At 42.5% G+C, this 27,135-nt stretch overlaps 1 protein-coding gene and 1 long non-coding RNA gene across 3 annotated transcripts in view; one reads left to right on the plus strand and one right to left on the minus strand.

Annotated features, from left to right (window-relative positions):
• NKX2-1 (NK2 homeobox 1) overlaps nt 1-292 on the minus strand; it is a 46,265-nt gene extending 45,973 nt beyond the window's left edge. For both annotated transcript variants that reach the window (XM_002753826.7, XM_078335988.1), the window contains exon 1: nt 113-292. In XM_002753826.7, coding sequence (XP_002753872.1) covers nt 113-189 — 77 coding nt within the window. In that variant the 5' untranslated portion in view covers nt 190-292. The remainder of the gene's footprint in view (nt 1-112) is intronic.
• Nucleotides 293-5,265: 4,973 nt separating this feature from the next.
• Nucleotides 5,266-23,177, plus strand: LOC144577561 (uncharacterized). Its single transcript, XR_013521715.1, has 3 exons — nt 5,266-5,344; nt 20,700-20,816; nt 21,799-23,177. It is a non-coding gene; the product is annotated as an uncharacterized LOC144577561 (long non-coding RNA).
• The last annotated feature ends 3,958 nt before the right edge of the window (nt 23,178-27,135 follow it).

A 27,135-nucleotide genomic window follows, 5' to 3' on the forward strand; every position in this document is an offset into this window, starting at 1 on the left:
CAACCAACTTTCGGAGTTACAAAGTGGAACCACTTTCCTATTCGGTCGGGGTTCTCCGGGCGGGGACAGGTCTTTAGGAGGAGGGGGCAGAGGGACGGGGTGGGGGTTTCACCTGAGCCTGCCGGGGCTGCTCCTCCCTCCCGCCGCGGCCTCCCAGCCCCGCGCCTTCCCACTGCTTCCGGACCACATCGGGCTTCGCTGCGCTGAGCCCCAGTCGCCACCAAATGAGCGAGCGAGTCTGGGGACGAACCCTGGGGCTGCACCGTTGGTCTACGTGTCTGTCAGTCTGTCTGCTTCTCTTCTGCCGCCGTCAGAGGGACACCTCTGCTCCCCGCCCCCTTTCCCTCTACCCAAGAGACTCCGAGCGGGCGGAGGGGGCGCTGAGTAGGGGATCGACTGCCTCCCGGAGGCTGTCCCGGATCCCCAAGCCACCACCCGCCCCCACAGCTCAGGGGTTTTTCTGTGGGCCACCACCCCCAACACGCCTCCCCCCAGGTCTTTCCCCACCCCCACCCCCGGCCGAGCAAACACAGCACTGGCCCCTTGAGCTGGGAGCATGGGAAGGGGTCTAACCGGAGGGTCCGTCACTGAAGTTGCCCCACCTCGAACAAACCTGATGTCCCTGACCCTCGCCCATCTCCCAGACACGCGGGGTTCTGGGGCTGGAGTTGACTTTCCGAGGACATCACAGCCCCAGCACCCGAGCCCAGAGCCACGCTGTTTTCCCCTCTGATGCTTCAGGGAGAGCGCAGGCAGGGAGCGGCGTGAGTGCCGGGGGTCAGTCCGTAGCGGGTCGGAACCGAGCCTGAACCCCGGCTGCTGGAGCGCTGGCCAGGAGGGGGCGAATGCCGAGGTACAGGCAGCCCGGCGGGCGGGAGGCTGGGCTGAGGCTCGCCTCTGCCCGGAGCTCAGCCATGCAAAAGTGCACTTGCTTCCCAGGAATAACCAAATATCTTTGTTTAAAGTGGTGGCGTAAATGGCCAGTCGCTTTGTGGCCACGCTGGATATTAGTAGATGAGGATCATTCTGCTTCAATTGGGCGCCTCTCATCCGACGAGCAAGAAACTGCTTAGGAGGAAGTGGGTTTCCTGTCTGCGCGTTCCCAGGCTTCAAGTGTGGGCCCCGCGCCTTGAGGGTCCTTGGGCGCCTGGCGAGGGGGAGCTGTGGGCTGCGCTCCCCAGCGGGGTCGGGGGCGTCCCCCACGATACTCCGGCCAGGCCGGGGCCTGTAGCCTAGTCGACTACCGAGTGGAGCCTTGCACCGCGAAGATTTTGAGACCGACTCCGGTTTTTGTCCTTGTATTTTAAACGCTTTTATTGTTGTTGTTTGGCTTTCTCTTTGGCTGTTTTAGCCTCCTCTCCGCGCCAGGGGCTGGGAGGGCGGAGTGCTCCCCGGCCGAGTCTGGCAGGTGCCTCCAAGACACCCGCACCGGCCAAGGAGCTTCTTCCAATTTTAGTATATGTGTTGCCGAAGGGATCACAAGGAGCTTCTTAAATTTCTTGTTTTCACATTTTCTCTCCCTTCCGTGTAGAAAGGGAGTTCCTGATGACGAACAGGCAGTTTTGAGCTACTTAATTCATCCAGGTTCCTTTTATTATTACTATTATTAATAGCAAGTATAGTACAGAAAGTTTAGTTTTTAAAGATTTTAGCCCTCTCCTTGAAGAGTGCTCTGTACTCCCTCAATATAAAGCCAACGTCTATACTAACATTCTCATTTCTCACCGCCTACCTTCCTTACCAGCGGAAAGAAAGCGCAGGGCACCTATCGCCCTCCCACCTGGACCCGCGTTTCCGTGACGCCCCCATGGCAGTGCTGGGGAGAACACCCTGCGTTTGCGCAGGGAGACGCGCTCGCCGCTTGTGTTGCGAAAGACCAGCGCGAAACCCTGCGGCTTGCTCTTCCTTCCCAGGGGGTTCTCTGGGGGGCGCTCTCAGGACCCGACGAACTGCGCCTTGGTCACTGTGGTGTCTAAGCAAGGAGGGGAGACGACGCTGGACTTAAGTGAACCACAGAGAACTGGCAACGCTGAATACAGACCTTGTTTGCAGGCTCGACCCGGGCGGGCCTGAGTCCCGAATGGGGTCTGATTGCGAAGGCGGGGTGGGTTTCCCAGTTACCCAGCTGCTTTCTCTCACTTGCCATTATTTTATAGTTGGTAAATTTAAGAAACACCAAGTGTAGAAGGCTGTACATCTCTCCAAGTCTCAACGCCATTTAGAAGTGGAGATCACTCTTCACAAGGTTTTTGTGAAATTCAAGTAAGATGGAGCACATCAAAGTGCTTTGAAAGCTTTGAATGTTTTTCAGCTTGGTGCCAGCACTGGAGATTGCCGTAGTTATTATCATGATTATCCCCACCCCCTCTTTAGGTCCCCAGACTTGAGTAAGAGTTGGATGAATCTTCCACAGCCTCCTGTCTCCTCGGACTTCGTCCCTTGGCAGCTTTTCAGCCTCTCAGCAGGTCAGAGGTGCATGTGGCTGGCAGCTCTCTGGCCTCCGGCTGGGAGAGTCCCAGGGCAACCAGGCCTGCAGCTCTGGAGGAAGCCCCCGCCCTGCCGTTCAGGACCAGTAACCCCCTCCCCAGAACCGCGCAGCAGGTGGCGAGTCTGGGAGCTGAACAGGAGCGCAGCTCGGAGTGGCTGGGGCGGGCAGACTCCCGCTTCCCTCTGGGATGCAACTGGAACTGCGCTTCAACCTCTGTCTGCAGGCGTGCTTCTCGCGCTCTCCAGCAAGCTCTCGTCTTCACCTCGCCTGGGCCTTTGCAGAGCCCTGCCGCCCAGGCTCCAGCGCCTTTCCTACCCCAGCCCCCTCTCAACACGCGGCTGTGCCTTCTTCCCCAGGACTGCTGCACCGCCAAGAATAAGCCCGGAGACTAAGGCGCCTTGTGGGGAAGAGGAGGATATCTGTATCCCCGAGCTTATCCAAGCAAAGGCCTTGAGAGTCCCTCCCATGGCCCGAAACACCTCCTTCTGACCGAGGAGCATTCTTTCTTTCCGCCTGGAGGGGTCTCGCAGGGCCCCCTCTGCACTGCTTTCTCAGGCACCATCGGACTCATCCTAAATAGGGCAGACCCGGGCTAAACCAGTATTTTTTTTTCCATGAATACGAAGAACCCCAATTCCACTTCTCAAAGTCTGCGTGTCTTCCTTTATTCCACAACTAACTCGTTCCTGGGTGGAGTGGGCACAATGGGGAGCGATCGGGGCAGGGCAGTGCCCAACACTGGCCCCTCGCGGAGCTTTCCCTGACGCGGCCTCACACGGTCGCTGCCTCAATTCCGACCACACTCTGCTTTGCTGGCTGGGGCTCGGCCGGGAATACGAGGGGGCGCAGGCCCAGGCTCAACCCTAGACGCGCGGAATCGCCATCAGCCTTTGCCCCCACCAGCGTGGCCACGGGGACACTCCCTTCTCTCCCTCCAGTGTCACTTTGTGAGACAACAGAGGGTCATACAGAAGGCTAATTCGGGGTCTGTAGCTTGGACTTGGTGGAACTGTGAAGAGGAACCACCTGTCTCACCGCCCCACCCCGCAACTGATTTTTCTTAACTCCCTTTGCAGTCCTTCTCTGAGGCCCGAGCGACTCTGTCTCCTGGTAGTGTTATTTTTCTCCGAGTTTTTTCGCAACTTATGATTCGCTCAACACTATTTATTTAGCTCGGGCTCTGTGCCAGGGAATGTGCTAGGCCTGAAAATTCATCCTTAATCTAGATCCAACTCCTACTCACACGGAGTTTACACATTCACAATAAATCACCCAAATAATATGTAGTTACTTTCAGATAGATGTTACTGCAGGGTCCAATGAGACAGAGAGGGTTGTAATGGAGGTTTGTGTGTGGGTTTCGGCACCAATTCCTAATCTCCCAGCATTCTAAGGTCGTGAGAGGAGCCCTTGAGTAAAGTCAGAAGTCCTAGGTTTGAACCTTGGCTTTGCCACTTTCCAGCTGTGCAGTCCCGCTCTTGTGGGCTCCCGCCACACCCTGGAGTCACTACCATCACAGCCAGAGTAAACCAGTGTGTGTTTTCTGGCTCCTCTCCTTGAGGGTGAGCCCCTGTTTTATCTATCTTTGAGTCCCCCAGTGCCTCGAAAAATGCGAAGAAAACATAGCCTCCTAGCGAGCACCTGTTTCCTGAGCTGTAAAAATGGTCACACCCTGTCCTGTGTACTGGCCTTGTTTGTGCTAGGGATCCAAACAATTCAGGATGAGATCACGTGCCTGAGTTTGTGGATCACAGAAGTCGCTAACAAAAGGAGTTATTCCCTCTGATTCCGTATTTTTAATATGTAGAAACTGTTAATCTAGGCCTTTGACCTTTGACAAGAAGCACCTGGGCCCCTCAGCTGCTCCCGCGGGTCTCCCACGCCAGGCACAGACTTCTAGGCCGGGCTGAACTGGGCTCGCAAGTGCAGTCGAGGCAACCAGATGCAGGGAGAGGAAGGCAGGAGCGCTACTGGACGCTTGGGGGCGCTGCTCTGCAACCCCAAGATAGGAGGCGTGCCTCGGGCTTCCTCTTTCTGGAGGGGTCTCGCAGGGCCTCTGCGCTGCTTTCCCAGGCACCAGAACTGAAAGCCTCGGAGGGACCGCGGGAGCTCGGGGCGTGCAGACAGGCGGCTTTCACAGACGCAGTGGAAGAAAGGTGCCTCGACTGCTCCCTCTCTCGACTTGACCATCTTGGGTCTTGAGGGGATATTCCTTTTGGGAACGCTTTTCTCAAGTCGTGGCCTGTGGGCAGGCTGGAAGTGGGGCGCAGAGACATCGGAGCGTGGCTTCTGCGCCTCCCTTCTCGCACAGGCGTGCTCTGAGGTAGGAATGGGACGCGAGGGCGCGCCCATGAGGGCGAGTTCGTCGAAGAAAGTCCGGTCCTTAGGACTTTGGCGTTGAAGAATCTGCTTTTCTGTCGGGTCAAGCCCAACTAGAAGTTAACACCTTTGGTCTCCAAACTTGCCTATTTTTATGTCATGCAGTTCAAGCCAAGATTCAACTCGTCTTAAGTGTTTGTATTTAGAGCTCCTGCCTTCTCCACCGAGTCCAGAGGCCCCCTCTGGCGGGAAGGAGCCTGGGTAGGAGGGGCTCCGGGGAGCGGGTTACAAAGCAAAGAATAACGCGAGCTCAGCAGCCCCCTTTGAACTGCGGAGAAACCGAGACGGAGACGGGAGGTGGGGGCACGGGCCTGAAGCAGCCAGCTGGCCCTGCGAGGTCCGCGCCGCCGCGCTCCGCGGCGAATCAGCCAGACTCTCCAGTCGGAAGGGGCGGGGACACACTCGGGGGCGCTCTAGGGCGCCTGAGGCTCTGAGGCAGTTTCGCAGCTGCTCCTGAGATTTAAAGGACACACTCTGGTATGATCCTAGTGGGTGGCGCGGGTGTTTTCCCCCCAGGACTTGTGCAACCTCATTCAGCTTTGGGTGGTCGAAACCTATAGCTCTTTCTGACCCCCATTCCCCAACAAATCGAAAGTTCCAACAGTGTGAGCCCGTGGGCCTTGGGTGTTCGCGTTTCCCGCGGGCTCTCCAGCAGCGCTGGGGGTCCTTCTCTCCTTTCCTCTTTTCCTCCCCTGCAACCTCCCGCCCTAGCCTGTCTCCCCCACACCCACAACACTTGTCCCAGGCAGTTTCCGGTGGCCGCGGTACCGATCCCAGGTCAGTGGGTTGGGGGTGGGGAAAAGCTGGAGCGGGAGTGTCCGAGGCCTAAGGTTTTTGGGGACTTGTCCGAGGCTGGATTCCTCCTCGCCGCCCAGTGCTTGTGGGCTGAAGGTTGCAGACCGGGGCGATCCACAGCGCCCTCTTCCGGCGGCCGTCTGGAGAACTACGGCCTTAGCTGTTCAGGGAAGCTTTGCTACTAAATCCTGGCCAGGGAAAACTGCTAGTGGACAGAGACTGGTAGTACATCCTCCACGCAGTAGCTCATTCTAAGTATCCACGCGACCATATGTCAGGCTGTCTATCGGTCCACCCAAAGCCAATATAAGTTATAATTGACTCTTTGGATCACCCAATCTCCTTGCACCAGCTATTTGAAAGAACCCAGGTGTAGATCAGGGCTTGGAAGCTGCTCTTATGCCTACAGTCCTCTTTTAATTATGCTTTGCCTCAGAATCTCCTTATGAGAATGTCCTGTCCAAGTCGGAGGGCATTTGAACTCATATTTGGTGGCCAATGGAGTAGCCTGCACTTTCTGCATGTCCTTTCTGGAGGAGGCAGTGGCCCTGTTAGCTTGACAGCCTGACACAAGGGGGTTCAGCCTTGTGTTGGAGCAGTAGGAGCATAATCCCTAGAAAATATTGGAGCAAGAAAACTTCTGAGACTAGCTACACTTGGTGGGTGTCTTCCAGCTCTCCAATCTATGGCACCAACTCACTCAGGCAGGCTTTTCCCCAAATTATTCCCGCTTCTTTGGACTCTGGCCAAAATCAGAGATCCTCTCCATCTTCCCAAACTCATCCCAGTCAATATGCCTATGTTACTCTGCTTTTGTTTTTTTACACTTAGCCAGAATATCATTCTTTCCAGCCCAACAACTAAGTCATATCCTTCTCTTAAAAAACCCAGTTGCCTCTTCGAACAACTAAATGCCGGACATTTATATTGAGTGAGCGCTCAATATACATGTGCAGAATAAATGGATGAGTCTCTATTACACTATTCTGTTACATTAATAAGCAATTAATCTTAAATGAATGATTTCTAATTGCCATGTGTTTGTGTGTATGTCTGTGTTTAGGTAGACTGTAAACTCCTTATTTTCTGTTTTTTTGGTTTTTTTGGGGGGGGTGGGGAGGTTTCCCCAAGACAGGGTCTCTCTCTGTTGCCCAGGCCAGAGTATAATGGTATAATAATAGCTCACGGCCACCTCAAGCTCCTAGGCTCAGGCAATCCTACCTGCTCGGTCTCCCAAAGTGCAGAGATTACAGGCATGAGCCATCGTGCTCAGCCAGCTCCTTGATTTTAAGGGCCATTTCAAAACACTTAGACATGTTCCTAGAAATGTGCCCGGTGCTCTGAGGCATTTGATAATGTTAATCACCCCTTCTCTAAAATTCTCTCATTGGCTGCAGAGTCACCATTCTATCATGGTTCTCTTCCTCCATCTCTGGACATTTCTCAGAGACCCGGGTCGAACTCCCATCCTGCACTGTATACCCGTCCCCATGGCTTCAGCTGCCCCCTGTTGTTGATGGCTCCTAAATCCATATCTCTAGCTAACCTCTCTTCAGAGCTTCCAATCTATATTTTCTGTTGTTTAACTCCTCATGTGAATGTCTACCAAACCTAACATATCCGAATCTGAACTTACACTGTCCCAACTTGCTTCTTGTCCTGTGTTCTTGATCTAGGTGAATGGCATGAACATCTCCCCATTCCCACCACCCTACTCCAAGCTCCTGTGCTAGTCAGTTCCATCTGCCATAACAAAATACCACAGACTGGGTGGCTTACACAATAAAAATTTGTTTTCGTACAGTTCTGGAGGCGGCAAACTCCAGTATCAAAGTCTAGCAGGATTTATTTGCTAGTGAGGGGTCTCTTACTGGCTTGTAGAGAGATGCCTTCTCGACATGTCTTCACATAACAGAGAGAGAGAGAGAGAGAGAGAGAGAGAGAGAGAGAGAGAGAGAGAGAGAGAGAGAGATTTTTTATAAGCCACAATCCTAACAGATTAGGGCCCCAAAATTGTGACTTCTGTTAACCTTAATAACCTTCTGCTATGGTTTGAATGTGTACCATTCAAAATTCTGGTGTTGCCAATGCGATGGTATTAAGAGGTGGAGCCTTTAAGATGTGATTAGGTCATGAGGGATCCTCCTTCCTTAATGAGATTAAGGACCTTGTAAAAGAGGCTTCATGAAACATTTGGCTAGCTTGCTGTCTTGAACTTCTCCCATGTGAGGACACAGTGTTCCTCATCTTGTTGCATCCTCTGGAGGACCAGTATCTTGATCTTGGACTTCTAAGCCTACAGAACTGTGAGAAATAAATTTCTGCTGTTTTTAAACTACCCAGTCTCAGGTATTCTTTTATATCATCACAAATGGACTAAGATACCTTCTAAAGATCCTATCTCCAGAGAGAGTAACATTGGAGGTTAGGGATTCAACATCTGAATTTTAGGGGGACATAATTCAATAGCTGCTCTGAAACCAAATACCTCGATATCAACCTTTTCCTCTCCCTCATCCAACTGGTAAAGTCATTTCCATTCCACATCTTAGGTGTTTCCCAAATCCAGCCCCACTTCTTCCTAACCAGTTCTTCTCTCCATTCATTGCCTCAACCGAGGCCATCCACCATCTACTACCTCATCATCTAGCTCTTATTCCTACTCTAGGTTTTCCCAGTCTAATACACAATCCTGTCCACAGGACAGAGTACAACCTATATCTCCAAACTAATTTCTTCCTGCTTCCCTACCTACCCCCTCACAACCTACTTTTTAGCTACTCTAAACTTTTCACGTTTTTTTTTCATTTTGTACAGCTTTATTAAAGTATAACTGGGAAAGTGAGAGAGAGAGTTTTCCTTTTGTTTGTTTGTTGAGACATAGTCTTGCTTTGTAACCCAGGCTGGAGTACAGTGGCCAGATAATAACTCACTGCAGCCTTGACCTACTAGGCTCAAGAGATTCTCACGCCCCAGCCTCCCGAATGGTGGGACTACAGGTGCATACCACCATGTACAGTTTAATTTTTTTTTTTTGGTGGAGACAGGTTTTATTATGTTGCCCAGGCTGGTCTCAAACTTCTAGCCTCAAGCAATCCTCCCACTTCAGCCTCCTAAAGCACTGGAATTACAGGCGTGAATTACTGTGCCCAGCTTGATTTTCTATATTGTTTTTCTGTTTTCCATTTCAACGATTTCTGGTCTCATTTTTATTTCTCTTATTCTGCTAACATTGTGTTTAATTTGCTCTTCTTTTTCTAGTTTCTTAACATAGAAGCTGAAATCATGGATTTGAGACTAGTACTAGTATCCTGTGGCTCTTATAACAAATTACCACAAACTCAGAGGCTTAAAAGGCCAGAAATGTATTCTCTCACAGTTATGGGAGCCAGAAGTCTGAAATCAAGATGTCCGCAGGTTGTACTCTCTCCAGAGGCTCTGGGGAGTTTCTGTTCCTTGCTTCTTCCAGCTTCTGGGTGCTTTTGGCATTCATTAGCTTGTAACACATTAATCTGTCTCCATTTCCACCTGGACTTCTCCTTTGTATGTGCTTTCTTTGTCTATCTCTTATAAAGATGCTTGTGATGGCACTGAAGCTTCACTCAGATAATCCAGGGTGATCTCATCTCAAGATTCTTAATTATATCTGCAAACACACTTTTTCCAAATAAGGTAATATTCAAAGGTTCTAGTGATTAGGATGTGGACCTATCTTTCTGGAAGCCACAATTTAGTTCACATAGAGATCTTTCTTCTTTTCTAAAAAGGCATTTTAGTACTCTGAATTTCCCTCTAAGCACTACTTTATCTGCATCCCCTGCATTTTTATAGGTTATGTTTTCATTTTCATTTTCAAATCAGTTAAAAAATTTTCTAATTTCCCTTTTCATGACTTCTTTGACTCTTGAGCTATAGAGACTTATGTTCTTTAATTTCTAAATGGGGATTTTTCTAGAGATCTTGCTGCTATTGGTTACTAATTTGATTCTGATGTGATCAAGGTACTTAGTATGACTGGAATCCTTTTATATTTATTGAAGCTTGTTTAATGGCCCAGAAAATGATCTGTCTTCGTGGATGTATATGCACATTTGAAAATAATGCTTGCCCTGCTGTTGTTGAGTGTAGTGTGTATAAATGTCAATTCAGTCAACTTGTTTCATCGTGTTATTCAATGCTTCCATGTGCTTATTGTTATTGTGTCTACTTATTGAGAGAGATGTGTTGAAATCTTCAACTATCATTGTAAGTTTCACTATTCTCCTTATAGTTCTGTCAGCTTTTGCTTCATGTATTTTGAAGCTCCGTTACTGGTTTCATAAATATTTTGGATTGTTATGTCCTCTTGAATTCAATATTTTATCATTATGAAATGATCTCTTTTTATCTCTGCTAATATTCCATGTTCTGCAGTCTTATTTTTTCTGATTATTTAGACCAGTTTCATTTAATATGGTTATTGATACTGTTGAGTATCATCAATACTATCTTGCTGTTTGTGTTCTATTTGAGACTTCAACTAAGTTTTCCTTTTTCTCTCTTATACCTTTTTGGGGGATTGTTTCCTACAATTTCATTATGTCTCCTTTTTTGCATATTAACAAAATATTTTCATGTATTATTTTAGTGGTTGCTTTGAGATTTAATTTGACATCATAGTCTACTTTCAAATTATATTATAACACATCATACATAATAGACGACCCTTACAACTGCACACTTCTATTTTTTTCTCTTCTGGTTTTTGTGCTATTGTCAAATATTTTACTTGTAAATATATCCACAATAAATGTTTATCATTTTTGTTTTACACGGTCAGTAATCTTTTAAAGATATGTAAATATGAAAAAAAAGTATTTTATATTTCTCACATAGTTACTATTTCTGGTGCTCTTCACTCCTTTGCATAGGTCCATATTTCCATCTGGTATTATTTTCCTTACAAAGAATTTCTTTTCAACATTTCCTGTAGTACCTATCTGGTGGTGATTAATTCTTTCAGCTTTGCCTCTCTTTATTTCATTCTCATTTTCCAAAGATATTTTTATTAGGTATAGAATTATATGTTTGCAATGATTTTGGGTTTTTCCCCCCAGCACTTTGAAGATGTTGTCCCATTGTTTTCTGGCTTACATTGTTTCCAGGGATAGCACAAAAGTGTGGAGCATTGGGAGGGCTTCACTTCTCCCTCAATAGTCTCCACAAACTTTCTCTAGTCTGTGATATGGAAAGTTAATTTTTATTAGGTTGCATAAGTTAAATTTTATAGCCCTGCTTCCCATCACCCAAATGACACACAAGATTGTTTTCCATCATCGTACCCTCACTGTATATGAAAATTGTGGATTTCCATATACAATTGCTTCCAGAGCAGTGGTACATACCAGAGTTAGACAATCTATAATCCCACTTTGAGCCCTTTCTAGGATGTAACTGCCATTATTAAATGGTTATTTTTCTTACCTAAGACTCTTATAAATTATTGATGAAGATACACTCGTTTGAGGGTATAAGGAGGGAATTATAGCATACATTTTTAAGAGGTTACCTTGTGCTTAATTGAAGTTATTCATTAAAATCTTGCCCCCTTTACAAATTATGTCTTAGGAGAACATAGAATTCCAGACCAATAGTAAGAAATGCATTAGCTTTGGCCTTTTGAGAACAAAGCTTGGGGAACACTCTTAGATAAAGGAATAGTCTTGGCTGGACCCTTCCTTCTGGAAAGATATATTCCAGGCATTTTGGCATTCATATTACAAGAAAAGTAATATTTTCCCAATTTTTATAGATGTGGAAACCAAAACTCAGAAAGGTTAAGTAAATTGCTGAGATTACATGGCTAGTAAGTAGCAGAACTAAGTTTTGATTGTCAACATGTCATATTCCAAAACACAAGAGGAGTCATTGCCTAAATAAACAGACCTTTAAAGAATTCTCTGCCTATCCTCCCTTCAACATCTTGGAATTTTATAGTTATCTACTCATCTGCTTGGGGAGTTTCTTTGTATTACTCCCTTGCCTAGCTCCATAGATGTCAAACTTTAATGTGCACACAAATTACTCTATCAAAGTATAAACTCAAATGTTGTTATCATTTTATGAGTTTTCTAGGGTACTTCTGGTATTATTAAATTTTTGCCTTAAGCATTGTCATATTTTAAACCTAACAACTATTTGTTATGGGCCACACTATATTATTTCTACTTTATTACAATGTTTCTCTAATTTTCAACAAATAGTTTCCAATCCTTTTGGGGAAATGTAGTAATAAGGAAAACACTGTGGGAAAGAGTTTGGTTGCCAAGTTTATATGACTTTACTTTTAGCTTTAAGGGAGTGTGATTAATGTAACTGAAGAGTTTAAATTTTTCTTTGTAGTGAGGAAGATGAGTTCTCAAAAGATAAAGTTAAGCATGGAAGTTTAATCTAAGACAGCAGCTCTCAAACTTTGGAGTACATGTGAATAACCCAAAAAGCTTTATTTGAGTGTGTATTCTTGAAGGGGAATTCTGAGTCCAGTAATAAAATGTACCTTATCTGACTATGCCTTTTTCAGTTAACAGTGATAAACTCTGGACAATACACACACACACACACACACACAATTATTTGAAGGCAGAAGAAAGTGGTCGAAAGCAGAAAGAAACTGAGGAAGTTTCTAGTAATTAATGCAACTAGTCACTGGGTAAGAATCAAGCTTACAAGGATATTCCTCTGAGGACAATACTTATACCACACAGCACAGGGCAAATAGAAGACAAACAAAAAGGTCCAACGTTTTTGATTTGAGGTGTCAGAGAATAGAGTTAGGGGTTGAAAGAATATCTGAAAGATTAGGGTAGGGAAATCTTAGAACAGAGGAATCTAGAGACTGTGAAATGTATTATTCACAATGACAGATTATATTAAAAAATATTAGGCATGTGAAGACACAGAAGATAATTTCCAAAATCAAAAGAGAATGCAGTCAATAGAAACAAGTCTCTAGGTTTGGAATTAGCAGGAAAGTACATTTAAACAGGTATATAAATATTCAAAGACAAATTAAAACATTATGACAATAAGTGAGCAAATTGGGGAACTATCAGAGAAGTAGAAGCTATTTTTAAAATGAATGGAAAGTTCTCTAACTAAAGAGCTATAGCATCTGAAATGGAAAAGAAAAATCTCTGGGATGAGCTGAAAGAAGATTGGTGACAGCAGAAGAAAGCCAATGTGAAAATAGAATTTATCCAATCTGAGAAGCAGAAGGAATAAAGATTAAAAACAAAAACAGCCCCAGTGATCTGTGGTACAATATCAAATGATCAGAAACATAAAGCAAAGATTTATTTTATGTCCTATTAAATCATTAAACATGCAGAGATTGGCCAAGTGCAGTTGCTCATGTCTGTAATCCCAGCACTTTGAGAGGCTGAGGCAGGCAGATCACATGAGGTCAGGAGTTTGAGAGCAGTCTGGCCAACATGGTGAAACCCCTTCTCTACTAAAAACGCAAAAATTAGGCCAGCATAGTGGCAGGCACCTGTAAGCCCAGCTACTCAGAAGGCTGAAGCAGAGAATTGCTTTAACCTGGGAGGTGGAGGTTGCCATTGCACTCCAGCCTGGGTGACAAGAGAAAAACTCCGTCTCAAAAAAAAAAAAAAAAAAATACAGATGAATTTTACATTTATAAATTATTTGTAGCTTTCAGCGAATATTATTGTTGTTTGCATGGCCATCATGATTTTTACCTTTGAATTAAGGTATTTCTTTTTTTTTTTATTGCGTTTTAGGTTTTGGGGTACATGTGCAGAACATGTAAGATAGTTGCATAAGTACATACATGTCAGTGTGTTCGCTGCCTTCTGCCTCCTCACCCACATTTGGCATTTCTCCCCATGCTATCCCTCCCCAGCTCCCCGCCCCGCTGTCCTTCCCCTATTCCCCCCAGTAGACTCCAGTGTGTAGTACTCCCTTCCCTGTGTTCATGTGTTCTCATTGTTCATCACCCGCCTATGAGTGAGAATATGTGGTGTTTCATTTTCTGTTCTTGTGTCAGTTTGCTGAGAATGATGTTCTCCAGATTCATCCATGTCCCTACAAAGGACACAAACTCATCATTTTTGATTGCTGCATAATATTCATTGGTGTATATGTGCCACATTTTCCCAGTTCAGTCTATCATCGATGCGCATTTGGGTTGGTTCCAGGTCTTTGCTATTGTAAACAGTGCTGTAATGAACATTCGTGTGCACGTGTCCTTATAGTAGAACGATTTATAGTCCTTTGGATATATACCCAGTAATGGGATTGCTGGGTCAAATGGAATTTCTATTTCTAGGTCCTTGAGGAATCGCCACACTGTCTTCCACAATGGTTGAACTAATTTACACTCCCACCAGCAGTGTAGAAGTGTTCCTATTTCTCCACATCCTCTCTGGCATCTGTTGTCTCCAGATTTTTTAATGATCGCCATTCTAACTGGTGTGAGATGGTATCTCAATGTAGTTTTGATCTGCATTTCTCTAATGACCAATGATGATGAGCATTTTTTCATATGTTTGTTGGCCTCATGTATGTCTTCTTTTGTAAAGTGTCTGTTCATATCCTTTGCCCATTTTTGAATGGGCTTGTTTGTTTCTTTCTTGTAAATCTGAGTTCTTTGTAAATTCTGGATATCAGCCCTTTGTCAGATGGGTAAACTGCAAAAATTTTTTCCCATTCTGTTGGTTGCCAATTCACTCTAGTGACTGTTTCTTTTGCCATGCAGAAGCTGTGGAGTTTGATTAGGTCCCATTTGTCTATTTTGGCTTTTGTTGCCAATGCTTTTGGTGTTTTGGTCATGAAGTCCTTGCCTACTCCTACGTCCTGAATGGTTTTGCCTAGATTTTCCTCTAGGGTTTTTATGGTGCCAGGTCTTATGTTTAAGTCTTTAATCCATCTGGAGTTAATTTTAGTGTAAGGTGTCAAGAAGGGGTCCAGTTTCTGCTTTCTGCACATGGCTAGCCAGTTTTCCCAACACCGTTTATTAAACAAAGAATCCTTTCCCCATTGCTTGTTTTTGTCAGGATTATCAAATATTGTATGGTTGTAGATAATGCTGTGTTGCCTCCGATGCCTCTGTTCTGTTCCATTGGTCTATATATCTGTTTTGATACCAGTACCATGCTGTTTTGATTACTGTTGCCTTGTAGTATAGTTTGAAGTCCAGTAGTGTGATGCCTCCCGCTGTGTTCTTTTTGCTTAGAATTGTCTTGGCTATGCAGGTTCTCTTTTGGTTCTGTATAAAGTTTAAGGTGTTTTATTCCAGTTCTGTGAAGAGGGTCATAGGTAGCTTGATGGGGATAACATTGAATCTATAAATTACTTTGGGCAGTATAGCCATTTTCACAATATTGATTCTTCCTAACCATGAACATGGAATGTTTCTCCATCTGTTTGTGTCCTCTCTTATTTCGTTGAGCAGTGGTTTGTAGTTTTCCTTGAAGAGGTCCCTTACATTCCTTGTAAGTTGTATTCCTAGGTATTTTATTCTCTTTGTAGCAATTGTGAATGGCAGTTCGTTCTTGATTTGGCTCTCTTTAAGTCTGTTGAATTAAGGTATTTCTTAACATCAGATTGGTTATAGCATGGAAGAGATCCAGTCACTCCACCAATCTTGTGGCAAATACCTCACCAGCATAATCAGTCCTTTCATTTATGACTGCCTTGATTAAGCTTCAAGAATAAAACTTAACACATTTCTAGACAATATACCTCAAAGAGATTCTTCTACTTGCTTCACTAGCAAACCAAACAGAAATCATTATTCCTTAGCTTGGCTTCTCCTTCCTGCAGAAAATTAATGAACACCTTTGTTAAATATGCTCTGTAGATTTCTCTTTTTTCCGGGGGAGTGCAGAGAGTGTTGTTAAAGTAAGTCATCTCACCTTGTTCTTCAGCTTCCTTTAGTTGAATCTCATTTTTGAAATTCATGAAATACTTCCTTCAACACTTCGTCTAGATCTACTTTTTGTCTTGAAAGTCCAACTGAGAATTTTTTTCTCAGTAAAATGGATATAACCATTGGTAACTCCACAGTCATCTGTCTGTATCTATATATTTATAGCTAGTTATTGTTTCCCAACATATCTTCAACAAAAAGAAAGAAATTCATAAAAGCCAGACATTCCTCCAATTCTGTTCTCTTTGTATATATGATTGTATCTCATAGGTGGTTTGCTATGGTATTTGATTCCTAGTTACCATGATACCACTAAGTGTTTGCTGCCAAATCTACCATGCTTGGTCACAGAATTAAGTGGAAGTTCTGTTAAAAGACTTGTTAATTTGTTGCCTGTTTAGTCAACATCTTCCATTCTGTTGAGGCTGGAGAACCTCCAAAGGAAGTTAAGCAAAGTTCAGTAGGTGCTGAGCTGGGTCCTATTTAAACTGGTGGACTTTATCAACCTGATGCAGGCAACAGAAAGGAATAACTCTCATATATTTTAAAGCTGGGCTCATGGGTCCTTGGGCTCATGGGTCTTTCCTCATCATCATTAACAAGGCTTCATGTGAAAGTTAAAGCCCAAACCCTAGAAGCACAGTATAGATTGTACTTGATTTTGTTATTCTGGCCAGCAACACATGATTCAATGGGGAAAAGACCTGTGGTTGGACTTTTAAACAGCAGCAATGTTGACTTGATAATTTTTTCAAAATGATCTAGTTTATTCCATACAGTGTTTAATTATCAGATCTTGGAAGATTAATGATTTTAAGAGGCTCATAAACTGAGATAGAACTTAAGAAATCAGATGAAGAGGATATGACTCCATCAAGTGAGTTGGCAATGCTAAATTAGTGAATCTTAATCATAAACATCACAAGCTAATGGTTGTCCTGGACACTCTCTGTTCCAGATACCTCCCAGCTTACTTTGGACATGAATACTACCCCACTACCATTCCACTCAGGTTGCTGCCTTGACATTTGATTCATATGTAAAAATTTTTCAGCCGGGTACGGTGGCTCACACCAATAATCCCAGCACTTTGGGAGGCCGAGGCGGGTGGATCATGAGGTCAAGAGATCGAGACCATCCTGGCCAACATGGTGAAACCCCATCTCTACTAAAAATACAAAAATTAGCTGGGCATGGTGGCGCATGCCTGTAATCCCAGCTACTCAGGAGGCTGAGGCAGGAGAATTGCCTGAACCCAGGAGGCAGAGGTTGTGGGGAGCTGAGATCGCGCCATTGCACTCCAGCCTGGGTAACAAGAGCAGAACTCTGCCTCGAAAAAAAAAATTTCTTATAGATGGAATCTTACCATGTTGCCCAAGCTGGTCTTGAACTCCTTATTGTTTTTCAGCTTCCTTTAGTTGAATCTGATATTTTTGAAATTCATGAAAAGGGAATTTCAAATGAATTTTTATAAAATGTATTTCATGAATTAATTTTTGAATTCATTTCACTCAAGTGATCCTCCCACCTCAGCTTCCTGAGTAATTGAGGCTGCAGGCATGTGTCACCGTCACCATTCCAGTCCATTTGGTTCCTTTTATAGTTTCTATTTTTTCATTTATTACAAGCATATTTTTCGTTATGTCTTTTGAGCATAGTTATAATAGCTACTTTAAAATTCTTGTCTGCTAAATTTAACATCTGGATCAACTTGGTATCAATTGTGTATGGGTCTCATTTTTATTTTTCTTCATATTTCTGGCAACATTGAATTGCATACTCGTCCTTGTGAATGATTCATTGTGGAGGTTCTGTGAGTTTTCTACTGTGCAGACTGTTTTCAAGAAAAAGCCATAAAAGAGAGACACTCCTCCAATTCTGTTCTCATCATCCAACTGTTGATTCTCTTATGCCATTTTGTCTGCTTTTAGTTATTCTCTGGGGCTTTTAGGTAGTCTTTTTGTATTTTATCTTTTGGTTTTCTGGCTGTTTTTAATATTTTTTTCATTGTTGTTATTTTCAGCAATTGCATATTATGTGCCTTCATGGTTCTTTGTGATTATCATGCTTGAACTTTGTTGAATGTATTGGATACATGGGCTTATAGTTTTCAACAAATTTGAAAAGTTTTTGGCCATTATTTATTTAAATAATTTTTCTATCCCTACTCTTTTTGGGCTCCAATTATAAGGACACTAGACTGCTTGAAATTGTCTTATAGTTCATCAAATATTTTTTTTCTTCTCTGTACTCTAGTTGGGATAGTATCAGCATGTATTCAAGTTTAGTGATTTTTTTTCCCCTAACCTATCTAATCTTCTTTTAGCTTCCAGTAAATTTGTAATTTCAGATATTTTGTTTTTCTTTCTTTTTTTTTTTTTTTGTTACCCAGGCTGGAGTGCAATGTTTTTTTTTTTTTTTTTTTTTTTTGAGACGGAGTTTTGCTCTTGTTACCCAGGCTAGAGTGCAATGGCATGATCTCGGCTCACCGCAACCTCTGCCTCCTGGGTTCAGGCAATTCTCCTGCCTCAGCCTCCTGAGTAGCTGGGATTACAGGCATGCACCACCCTGCCCAGCTAATTTTTTGTATTTTTAGTAGAGACGGGGTTTCACCATGTTGACCAGGATGGTCTCGATCTCTTGCCCTCATGATCCACCTGCCTTGGCCTCCCAAAGTGCTGGGATTACAGGTTTGAGCCACCGTGCCCGGCCTATTTTGTTTTTCATGTCTAGCAGTTCACTTTGTTGGTTTTCATGTCTTCTATTTCTTCACTCATTATGTATATGTTTTTCTGTAAATCTTTGAACACATATATAATATCTGTTGTGTGTGTGGTTTTTTTGTTTATTTGTTTTCTGTTTTTGAGGTGGAGTCTTACTCTGTCACCCAGGCTGGAGTGCATGGCCCATTCTTGGCTCACTGCAACCTCTGCCTCCTGGGTTCAAGTGATTCTTGTGCCTCAGCCTCCTGAGTAGCTGGGATTACAGGCACCTGCCACCATGCCTGGCTAATTTTTGTATTTTTAGTAAAGAAGTGGTTTCACCATGTTGGCCACACTGGTTTCGAACCCCTGACCTCAGATGACCTGCGTCCCTCTGCCTCTCTCAGCCTCCCAAAGTGCTGGGATTACAGGCATGAACCACCATGCCCAGTCCTATTTATTTACTTTTTTGAAACAGTCTTGCTGTGTGCAGTCTAGGCTGCTGTGTACAGTCTAGGCTGGAGTGCAGTGGTTCATTCACAGCCCACTGTAACCTCGAACTCCTGGACTCAAGTGATCCTCTTGCCTTAGCCTCCTGAGTAGCTGGGACTATAGGCATGTGTAACTATGTCCAGCTAATTTTTTTATTTCATTATGTTGCCCAGACTGGTTTAGAGCTCCTGGCCTCAAGCAATTCTTGCACCTTGGCCTCCCAAAGTGCTGAGATTATAGGTGTGAGCCACAGCACCAGGCCCTATAATAGCTATTTTGAAATCCTATATATTGATCCCATCATCTCCATTGTTTTCTGGTTTCTATTATCTAATTTTTTCTTCTGGGTAACATTTTCCTGCTTCTTTACATGCCTAGTCATTTTTAAATTGGGTTTTAGATACTGTGAATATTACACTGTTGAGTGTTAAGATTTTGTTACTTTCCTCAATTAGTGTTGGATTTTGTTTGGTCAGACAGACAAGTTTTTTGCTGATCAGCTTGGTCATTTGAGAGCTTACTTTTAAGCTTTTAGAACAAAGCTAGAATAGTCTTATCCTATGGCTAGCTTAACTCTACTACTAAGACGTGACATTTCTAGGATCTCTACTGAATGACCAGTGCAAACAAGATCTTTTCATTCTGTCTTATTAGAACCCAAACACTTCCCAGCCTGGTGTAAGCTATGGGAAATTCTTAATTTACATCTTTATTCATTGCCTAGCCTTCTGGAATCTCATCCTATTTATGTACTGCTTATATTCAAACACTTGAGGTCACTATGCATATTTCTGGAGCTCTGTTGTTGGCATAGCTCTCCTCTAGTGCTCTGCCTCATACATTCCACCCAGCTCGTCCTCCTCAAACTTTCATCCCTGTCTTCTCAACTTAGCAAAACTGCCATATACTCTTGGGATTCCTTTCCTGTGTCATTGTCCAGGTTCTTCTTGCAGGCAGAAAGCTTGGGTGACTGTAAGGTTCTCGTCATCTGTTTCTCTTTTCTCAGGGATCACAGTCCTGAGCTATTTGTGACCTAATGTCTGAAAAGTTGTTTCTTATGTTTTATCTAGTTTTCTACTTGTCTACAGTGGTTGGAGATGTTTGTCACTAGTTAGTCATAGCTGCAAGTGGCACCAGTGACCTAATTTTTTTTTATCCCCAGCAATTTTCTTCAAACCAAGAGCTAGAGTTAATGGAGTCACATTTGTATGCAGATAGAACAGACAAAATTGGACTTGGGTTGACAATCTTTTTTTTCCTAGGAGGCAGCTGGAGAAAATAGTTGCATAAGCCCCAGCACCTAAATCCTTCATGGATTGATTGTTATTTCTAATTTACTAAGCAAAGATAATAACATGTATGAGAAAAGTAAAGAAGTTTCTGCTAAGTAAAGTGTACATTCAATACAACTGTACAAGTCATTGAATATTGAAGTGAAAGCTCCTTCTAAGAAACAACAAAATTACCAGAGAATTAAATCAGAGAAACTAACCAATATTCTCAAACTTTGAAATAAAAGTAACAGGAAGCAAAGTGGGTCATAGATCAGATGAGAAGCTTTTTTAGTCAAGATTCAATTAGAAAAGCAGGACTACTGGAAAATATAGATGGAGAGAGAGATGGCTGATTGATTGATATAAATATAGATATATCTAGACATATATCCCAGATATATATTTAACACACATACATATATATATACACACACAATACTTTGTTAAAGGAGTTTGACCTCAATTGTGAAAGCTGGTCTAGAAGTCTGTAAAGTGATATTACGGGACAGGCAGTTAGGAAGGTATGTAAAGCGCAGGAGAGAAAGGACAAGCCAGAATCTACAGGCATGTCCTGAAACCCACAAGGATAAGCTGTGTTAGTTCTTACTGATGCTGATCTTGATGGCATGGATACCCTGCAGGAGAAATTGGTGCCTCTAGTCATGGAGCTGAAGACACACCTAGCCTAGGAGTTAGAGAAGCTGAAGGAGGATTCAAGGGAAGGTGGAGTTGTTACAGACCAACAAGTGAGCCCAAAGGTAAGTGACAATGTGTGTGTCACTTTAAAAATTGGCTTATGATTCATTTTCGTCCTTCAAATCTCATGTAAGGATATCTCTTGTGAGCTGGGCATGATGGCACATGCCTGTAGTTGCACCTACTTGGGATGCTGAGACAGGAGAATCCTTTGAGGCCAGGAGTTAGAGACTGTAGGGTGTCATGATTGTACCTATGAATAGCCACTACATTTCAGCCTGGGCATTATAGTGGGACAAAAGTCTCACCACTAAGCCAGAGGAAACTGGGCTGCAGGGATGAGAATGGTCTGCAGAAATAGGCAACATGATCACTTAGTGGCAAGGAGGGCAATCAAGGCCAATAAGAGACTCTAGGTTTACTATTAGTCCATTCAGTACTAGAAACAAGTCTATGAGTCAATTACCTATGCCCAAGTAAACTGGGATCCTGCTAAGGCTAGAGGGAGCCAAGTTAACTCTCATTGGACTACGTAATCCCAAGCAGCTCCAGTTTCCCTGTATGTAAAATATTAATATCTTGGTTTGAAAAGCTGTTGAAGCCAGACACTGAGGCCAGGCTTACACCTGTAAACACAGCACTTTGTTTGGAAGGCTGAGGCAGGATCCCTTGAGCCCAGGAGTTTGAGTCCAGCCTGGGCAACATAGTGAGGAATCTACACAATTTTTTTTTAATTAGCTGGCCATGGTGGTGAGGGCCTATGGTCCCAGCTACTCTAGAGGCTGACATGGTAGGATCAAGGTAGGATCGCTTGAGCCCAGAAGGTCAAGGCTGCAGTGAGACATGATCATGCCACTGCCCTCCAGCCTGGGCAACAGAGCAAGTCCCTATCTCAAAAAAAAAAAAAAAAAAAAAAAAAAAAAAAAAAAGCCATTGTGGGAATAAAATGATAAAATGAAATAATATAAATAAGAACTTCAAATCCTCTGCTCCTTCTAGGAGGAATTCAATAAAATGTCAGTTTTCCTTTTCTTCTTTTCCCAGAGGAAACACTCTGTTGCTGTTGTAACTAGAGGCCACTGTCTCCAGGAACACAAGAGATCCTTGATAGGAAGCAGACTCTACTGAAATTTAATTCCACCAGGCACTCAAACCCATTAAAATGGTTATTTCTTTAGGGTAATCCTTGTGGGAATCATGACTCACCAAAATTCCCCCAACCTGTTTGTTGGTGCCTGACATATCTTTAATAAAAGATAATTCTATTTTATGAATAGCAGCAGTGAAAGTAGAGATATAGCGCAAGAAATATTCTGTATTGGAAAGAGTTCCATCCTAGTCTAATGGCCTCAGGCAAATCACTTAATCTCTTTTTATACAGTAAAGCACAGTCTTCATGGTGCATAGTTCTGTTCTGACAAGACATAATCATACAATCACCACCAGAACCAAGAGACAGTATGATTTTGTCATCTCAAAAATTTATTTGTTCCCTTTTGCAGTCAACCTTAGCCCCTAGGAACCACAGATCTGTTTTCTGACACTGTAATTTTACCTTTTCCAAAATGTCATATAAATGGAATCACATAGTACATAGCCCTTTGAGGGTGGCTTCATTTACTTGGCATAATGTTTGAGATTCATTAATGTTGCTGCGTATTTTAGTAGTTCTTTTTTTTGATTTTTGAAGTGTATTCTATTGTATGGAGGTATCATAGTTTGTTGATTCATTCACCAATTGAAGAACATTTAGGTTGTTTCCTATTTTCTTGTGATTAAGAATAAAGTTACTAGAAACATGCATATACATATTTTGTGTGAACATGATTGTTCATTTCTCTTAGGTAAATCTGTAGGCATGGGATTGCATGCTGGGTCATATGATAAATTCATGTTTAACTTGATAAGAAACTACTAAGTTGTTTTCCAAAGCAGCTGTACCATCTTGGATTCCCCACCAGTACGTGAGTTTCATTTGCTTTGCAATCTCGCCAGCAACCTATCCAAGTCTAAATTTTCTGACTGCAATGGGAAGAATAACTTAAAGAATGTAGTGACAGTAAAATTGAAGAGTAGCTGTAAAATGCTTGGAAAACTATAGAGGCCCTATATAATATGTATACATGCGGTGGTATTTTTAAGGTAAACAAAACAGACTTAGAAACACTTGAATTTACAGAAAGAATAGTTGGGCAAAAGAGTCCTATAATTCAGAGGGTTTTGGTTTCCTGTAATCACAGCTGTACATCAATGAATCAACTCCTATATAATTAATTTTTTCTAATTTAAAAAACTACAATTCAAAAAAAAGTCAAAAGGTGTCAACAGAAGACAAAAATCATCTATGATGTCACCACTCAAATTCAATTATTGATGGCATTTGGGAATAATTGTTTTAGTCTTTTATCTTACATATATTTTTACCTGATAGCAATTATTATTTACATAAAGTTTTATATCTTTATTTTTAAATTTTATATTAAATTCTAAGTATTTCACAGTTATACCATGATCTTAAAAACAACAATTATATAATTTATAAAGTAGATGAACATCTGTTTATTTAATTGATCCTTTCTGATAGTATTTTACCATTACCTCATTTTTTTACTATTATAAATAATACTGCAATAGTCATGTCTCTGCATATAGATTTTTTGTTTTTATACTTATTTCCTTAAGATAAACTCTTAGAAGTAGGATTATAAACCAGGCTTGGTGGCTCATGCCTATAATCCCAGCGCTTTGGGAGGCTGAGGTGGGTGGATCACCTGAGATCGGGAGTTCAGGACCAGCCTGACCAATATGGAAAAACCCCATCTCTACTAAAAATACAAAAATTAGCCAGGCGCAGTGGCTCATGCCTGTAATCCCAGCACTTTGGGAGGCCGAGGCGGGTGGATCACGAGGTCAAGAGATCGAGACCATCCTGGTCAACATGGTGAAACCCGGTCTCTACTAAAAATACAAAAAATTAGCTGGGCATGGTGGTCCGTGCCTGTAATCCCAGCTACTCAGGAGGCTGAGGCAGGAGAATTGCCTGAAACCAGGTGGCGAAGGTTGCGGTGAGCTGAGATTGTGCCATTGCACTCCAGCCTGGGTAACAAGAGCAAAACTCCATCTCAAAAAAAAACAAAAAAAAAAACACCAAACACACACACACACACACACACACACACACACACACACACATTAGATGGGTGTGGTGGTGGGTGCCTGTAATCCCAGCTACTCTGGAGACTGAGGCAGGAGAATTGCTTGAACTCAGGAGGCAGAGGTTGTGATGAGCTGAGATTGTGCCACTGCACTCCAGCCTGGGCAAAAAGAGAGAAACTCCATTTCAAAAAAAAAGGAGTAAGATTACAGTATTTAAAAGACTGGAATACATTTATGGAGCTTAATGTGTATTTATAGATTGCTTTCCAAAACACTGTATCAATTTATATTTGTGGTTAACAAAGCGTATTTTATAATACTTTGTCAATTCCTGGACATTATCATTTCCAAAGTCTTCTAATACAAACAATTAAAGTGGTACTTTGTTATCTTGTGTTTCCTGGACTGTTGGTGGGGCTGAATATTGTGGTAGGAAGCCTGGAAGATGGCCACCTTTCTTTTTTTATTTTATTTTTATTTTTGTAGGAAGGGAGGAAGGCAGAAAGGGAGGGAAGGAGGAAGGGAGGGAGGGGGGAAAGAAAGGAGAGTGGGAGGGAGAGAAGGGAAGGAAGGAAATCAGGCAATGAGAGAGACATTGCCGACCTGGATCTAGAGGTCTACAAGTTGATTTCTTTTTTTCTTTTTCTTTTTTTTTTGAGAGAAGGAAAGAAAAAACAAGGAGTGAAGGAGAGGAAGAAAGAGGAAGAAAAAGAGGGAGAGAGAACAGAAATGTTGCTTTATTCTAAAAAATATGGGTATTAATAATGGCCAACCAATATTTCATTTAAACCTATGAGTAGGTGTGATGTGGTATTGACAAGAATGTATATTTTGTGTATTTAAAGTGGAGAGCTCTATAAATATTTATTAAGTTTACTTGTTCTGGGTCTGAATTCAAGTCCTTGATATCCTTATTAATTTTCTGTCTCATTGAGTCTAAGTCTCTATGTATCTGGGTGTTAGGATCGTTAGCTGTTATTGTTGCATTGATCCTTTTACCACTATATCTTTGTTGCTTTAAAATCTATTTTATCAGATATGAGAATTGCATCTCCTGCTTTTTATTTATTTATTTATTTTTGCTCTCCATTTGGTTGGTAAATCTTTCTCCATCCCTTTGTTTTGAGTCTTTGTGTATCCCTGCATGTGAAATGGGTCTGGATGTAGCATACCGTTGGGTTTTGGCTGTATCTTTTGATTGGGGGATTTAGTCGATTTAAATTTAGGATTACTGCCATTTGATGTTAACTGGCTGTTTTATCCATTTGTTGACATAAATTCTTCTTTATGTTGATTCTCTTTACTTTTTGGTATATTTTTAGAAAGAAACTGGTTGTTTCTTTCTATGTGTAATGCTTTTTTCAGAAGCTCTTGTAAAGCAGGCCTGGTGGTAATAAAATCTCTGAGTACTTGCTTGTTCATAAAAGATTTTATTTTTCCTTCAGTTGTGAAGCTTAGTTTGGCAGGATATGAAATTCTAGGCTGAAAGTTCTGTTCTTTAAGGATGTTGAATATTGGCCCCCACTCTCTTCTGGCTTGTAGAGTTTCTGCTGAGAGATCTGTTGTAAGTCTGATAGGCTTGCCTTTGTGGGTAACCTGACCTTTCTCTTTGGCAACCCTTAGTATTTTCTCCTTTGTTTCAACCCTGGTGAATCTAACGATTATGTGCCTTGGGGTTGCTCTTCTTGAAGAATATCTTTGTGGTGTTCTCTGTATTTCTGGGGTTGAATATTGTCCTGCTTTGCTAGGTTAGGAAAATTTTCCTGAATAATATCCTGAAGAATGTTTTCCAGCTTGGATTCATTCTCTCCGTCGCATTCAGGTACGCCTATCAAACGTAAATTAGGTCTTTTTACATAGTTCCACATTTCTTGGAGACTTTGCTCATTCCTTTTTATCCTTTTTTCTCTAATCTTGTCTTCTCGTTTTATTTCATTAAGTTGGACTTTGACCTCTGATATCCTTTCTTCTGCTTGAACAATTCAAGTGTTTAAACCTGTGCACACTTCTCGGCGTTCCCGTATTGTATTCTTCAGTTCCATTAATTCACTTATATTCCTCGCTAAGTTGTCTATTCTCATTAGGATTTCTTCAAACCTTTTTTCAAAGTTCTTAGTTTCTTTACATTGGGCAAGAACATGTTCTTTTAACTCACAGAAGTTTCTTTTTTTTTTTTTAAATTTTTATTGCATTTTAGGTTTGGGGGTACATGTGCAGAACCTGCAAGACAGTTGCATAGGTACACACATGGCAGTGTGTTTTGCTTCCTTTCTCCCCTTCACCCACATTTGGCATTTCTCCCCAGGCTATCCCTCCCCACCTCCCCCTCCCACTGGCCCTCCCATTTCCCCCCAATAGACCCCAGTGTTTAGTACTCTTCTCTCTGTGTCCATGCGTTCTCATTTTTCATCACCCACCTATGAGTGAGAATATGCGGTGTTTCGTTTTCTGTTCTTGTGTCAGTTTGCTGAGGATGATGTTCTCCAGATTCATCCATGCCCCTACAAATGACACAAACTCATCATTTCTGATTGCTGCATAATATTCCATGGTGTATATGTGCCACATTTTTCCAATCCAGTCTATCATCAATGGGCATTTGGGTTGATTCCAAGTCTTTGCTATTGTAAACAGTGCTCTAATGAACATTCGTGTACATGTGTCCTTATAGTAGAACGACTTATAGTCTTTTGGATATATACTCAGTAATGGGATTGCTGGGTCAAATGGAATTTCTATTTCTAAGGCCTTGAGGAATTGCCACACTGTCTTCCACAGTGGTTGAACTAATGTACACTCCCACCAACAGTGTAAAAGTGTTCCTTTTTCTCCACATCCTCTCCAGCATCTGTTGTCTCCAGATTTTTTAATGATCGCCATTCTAACTGGCGTGAGATGGTATCTCAATGTGGTTTTGATTTGCATCTCTCTGATGACCAGTGACGATGAGCATTTTTTCATATGATTGTTGGCCTCATATATGTCTTCTTTCGTAAAGTGTCTGTTCATATCCTTTGCCCACTTTTGAATGGGCTTGTTTGTTTTTTTCCTGTAAATCTGTTTGAGTTCTTTGTAAATTCTGGATATCAGCCCTTTGTCAGATGGGTAGACTGCAAAAATTTTTTCCCATTCTGTTGGTTGCCGATTCACTCTATTGACTGTTTCTTTTGCCGTGCAGAAGCTGTGGAGTTTCATTAGGTCCCATTTGTCTATTTTGGCTTTTGT

Source organism: Callithrix jacchus, chromosome 8 (assembly GCF_049354715.1).
Source record: "Callithrix jacchus isolate 240 chromosome 8, calJac240_pri, whole genome shotgun sequence".
In the NCBI taxonomy this organism is placed as follows: domain Eukaryota; kingdom Metazoa; phylum Chordata; class Mammalia; order Primates; family Cebidae; genus Callithrix; species Callithrix jacchus.